General features: G+C 46.3%; 2 protein-coding genes across 3 annotated transcripts in view; both read right to left on the bottom strand.

Moving 5' to 3' along the window:
- Positions 1 to 2,593, bottom strand: part of LOC118757320 — a 19,609-nt gene extending 17,016 nt beyond the window's left edge. The window contains exon 1 of the mRNA XM_036492044.1: positions 601 to 2,593. Coding sequence (XP_036347937.1) covers positions 911 to 2,047 — 1,137 coding nt within the window. The 5' untranslated portion in view covers positions 2,048 to 2,593 and the 3' untranslated portion in view covers positions 601 to 910. The remainder of the gene's footprint in view (positions 1 to 600) is intronic.
- Positions 1 to 3,100, bottom strand: part of LOC118757328 (dual specificity phosphatase DUPD1) — a 50,769-nt gene that overhangs the window by 27,035 nt on the left and 20,634 nt on the right. The window lies entirely within an intron of this gene.

The raw sequence follows: 3,100 nt of genomic DNA, 5'->3' as shown, positions 1-3,100 counted from the left end.
TGCTTTGTCCACAACGGAAGCCGAGTGTATGGCCGCGTGCGAAGGGGTCAAGGAGTTAATTTGGCTTCAACAACTTCTATCTGATGTTGGTTACGTTCAATATTCACCTACGATTCTTAACGTCGATAATCAGGGTGCAATTCGACTTATAGGAAATCCGGGATTGCATCACGGTACGAAGCATATTGATATAAGGCTGCATTTCATCAGGGAGCTACAAAAGAATAAAGCTGTTGAATTCAAATATGTCAACACTGAGCTGCAACGTGCTGATATATTTACGAAGCCCTTAACAAGTCAACGTTTTAAGAGTAATTTAAAGCTTTTAGGGATGTCGCATTTAAACAATGAGTGAGAGTGTTGAAAGCAACATTGTTTAATGGGAACACTAAATTGCAAAATCAACTTTCGTTAAGTTCATTAATACGTGGCATGTTTTAATTGGCTATTGTATTCAGCTATTTAACTTTGTTGTCTGACATTCCTAACTGTCATTTTTTTTTTCATATATAAAAACCTGTACATAGAATATTTTTTCTACTACTTCTTCGTTCGTTTAATATTGCAAATAAAACATTTACATATACTTGCTTAATTGACCTCGCCCGTCTATTGATTTAACAGGCCCCCTTGCGGTAAGCAAGCTGAGAAAAAAAAGGAGTCGCGTCTCAACCGTCACACGCACGTGAGGAAAACCTCAAGGACTAACTATAATATGCAGAGCCGATTTTGTACTGCGCGGGTCTGCTTATTCGCCAACGCTTTCGTCGCGACCGGCTCATCTGAGGCTGTGGAGAAAAGGACATTGTTAATTGAAACAGACGTGGTTTGGAATTTCAATGCACTTTTTTATTTAAATTTTAAGGTCTGTGTGTGTGATGAGTGTGTGTGCATGTGTGGTTTTGTTTTCTTAATCTCTACTTTTATGGTTGGCAGGCTCCCGAAACAACCAGACCGTATATGGTCGCCTGGACCAGGAGACCACCCACGGTGGATGGGGGGTCCCGCTCACCATCATCTGCGCATGCAAATCGAGGCCCAGTGTGAGGCGTATTGGTGACGCGCGAAAGAACTGCGGATCCGCCAAGCGCATGAACTGGAAAGGCGCCGCGACCTTAGGGTCCACGTTCGAAGGTGGACTCATACGTATGTGGTGGTCCAGCACGACCGCTTGCGTCGTAATCCGGTCGGAGTTGCCGTATCTTCTACGCGTGGCGATCGTGCAACGCTGAAGTCGTCCGGACCCATTGCGTTCCAGCTGGAGATCTCTCACTAGTTCCGAATCAACCAACGAGTTCGGTGCGCAAGGGTCAATCATTGCGCGGACCAAATGAAGGCGGCCCCTTGCTTCAATCCTCACTATTGCGGTCGGCGCGATGGGTATAAGCGCACGAATAATTGGCGTTGGTATTGCGCTTTGCGTTAGGCGGCCTGTTCGGAAGCCGGTAGGTGGAACGTGTTGTAGGGCACGATTACCATTTTTGTTCTCGTCGGAGCGGTTTTTGCGGTATGGTGTTGATTTTCGTAGTCTGGGCGATCGCTTAGACGAGCGGAAAGGACGAGTTTCCGCGCCGTCGCGTCGTTGCTGCTTACGCTGTGATCGTGATGACGGGCGGAAAGGACTTGTTTCCGCGCCGCCGTGTTGTCGCCAGTTATGTTGTGGACGCGTTTGCGAGCGGAAAGAACGAGTTTCCGCGTCGCGCCAGTTGTATTGTGCGCGGGTTGGCGAGCGGAAAGGACGAGTTTCCGCGTCGCCCTCGCGTGGTGGTAACTGGTCTAATCGTCTGGGGGTGTCAGTTCCCGAGGTGCGCTCTTCTCGCTCATGTGGGAAAGAGTCGAACCTCTCTAATCCCTCCACTTCCTCCACTTCGACCTGCTGCGCCCACGACTTCGTCTGCTCCGGAACGTCGATAGAGAGTGCCCCGTCCGAGCTCTCGCCGTCGTTGATCGCGTTCGCTGGTTGTCTTTGGTCTTCGCAGTCATCGAGATGGAGCGAGGTGTGATGCTTTTCGCGACATCGGTGGCATCGATCCTTGCTGCTGCACATGTCGAGGCGGTGGAACGGCGAGAGGCAGTTTGGGCAGTATTTATGCAGCAGGACTGCACGAAACCTTGCTTCGACCGCTTTGCCGTGGTAAAGGGGGCATAGTCAAATGACATGAGCTCCGCCGCATACCCGGCATGGAACAGTAAATTTGTCAGCGCGTTCTTCCGCATGAGCGCGATTGGCCGAGAAACGAGTCATTCTGTAAATGTGTCTCGTAGTTATGCCCGTAGGTGCAAAAAAAGAGAATCTTCAAAAATTTACATACTGTTGTTAGTTGGGTGGCAAGTGGCGAAAATCTTTGATTGTATAGCTCAGATTTGAAAGTACATTTTGCTATACTTATGTATGTATGTACATCCTTTTCCGTTTATCTCTTAGTTGCAATTTACTTTAGCACCGAACACATTTTCGTTGGCAAGTTAGCTATCATTGCATCTTGTTTGATGCACATGGAAATTCTACGTAAAATATTGTAGGAGTGCAAATTCTGTATTATGCTTCATTAAAAAATGTTTTGTGTAAACTTGGCATTACTTACGGGTTTGACTTTTCAGAATTCTCCCCAGGTGGCGCTCATAACATTATACTACGACGCAGTGCCGTATTGTAGAACGAGGAAAAAAATTCGGCTTAGTTATTAATTTACGTGGGGTTTCCCTTTAGTTTTATTTGGTTTGTAAGAAATAAAGGAGAAAATTTGACAAAATTAGAAGCATCTCAGTTCTGAGCAAAGTATGAAGATCCCTTCGTTTCGACGATATAGGGGTTCTTATATCGTATACGATATAGCAAACTCCTGCCTTCTGGCAAGGTTGTTATGTGTCAGCTGTTTGTAGTTCTTTACGTTTCTCCGTGTCAATTCGTTTTGTTAAATTATTGGGAGATAGATTGTTTATTACATAAAGATGGCGCATCCCGAGGAAGGATAGGAAAAACATCAGTGTGAATATCCGCTAGGGCCATTCTTTGCTTTGGTTGAGTCGACAAGCGTAATTTAAGCAACAGTGATCCGCAGAGCTATAGGCTTTGTTTGTGTGACAGCGGGAATCGTGT

Source organism: Rhagoletis pomonella, unplaced genomic scaffold (assembly GCF_013731165.1).
Source record: "Rhagoletis pomonella isolate Grant_MI unplaced genomic scaffold, Rhpom_1.0 Rhpom_scaffold_00002, whole genome shotgun sequence".
NCBI classification, from domain to species: Eukaryota; Metazoa; Arthropoda; class Insecta; order Diptera; family Tephritidae; genus Rhagoletis; species Rhagoletis pomonella.
The sequence above is the reverse complement of the archived record's forward strand: the minus strand, read 5'-3'. Positions and strand labels throughout refer to the sequence as shown.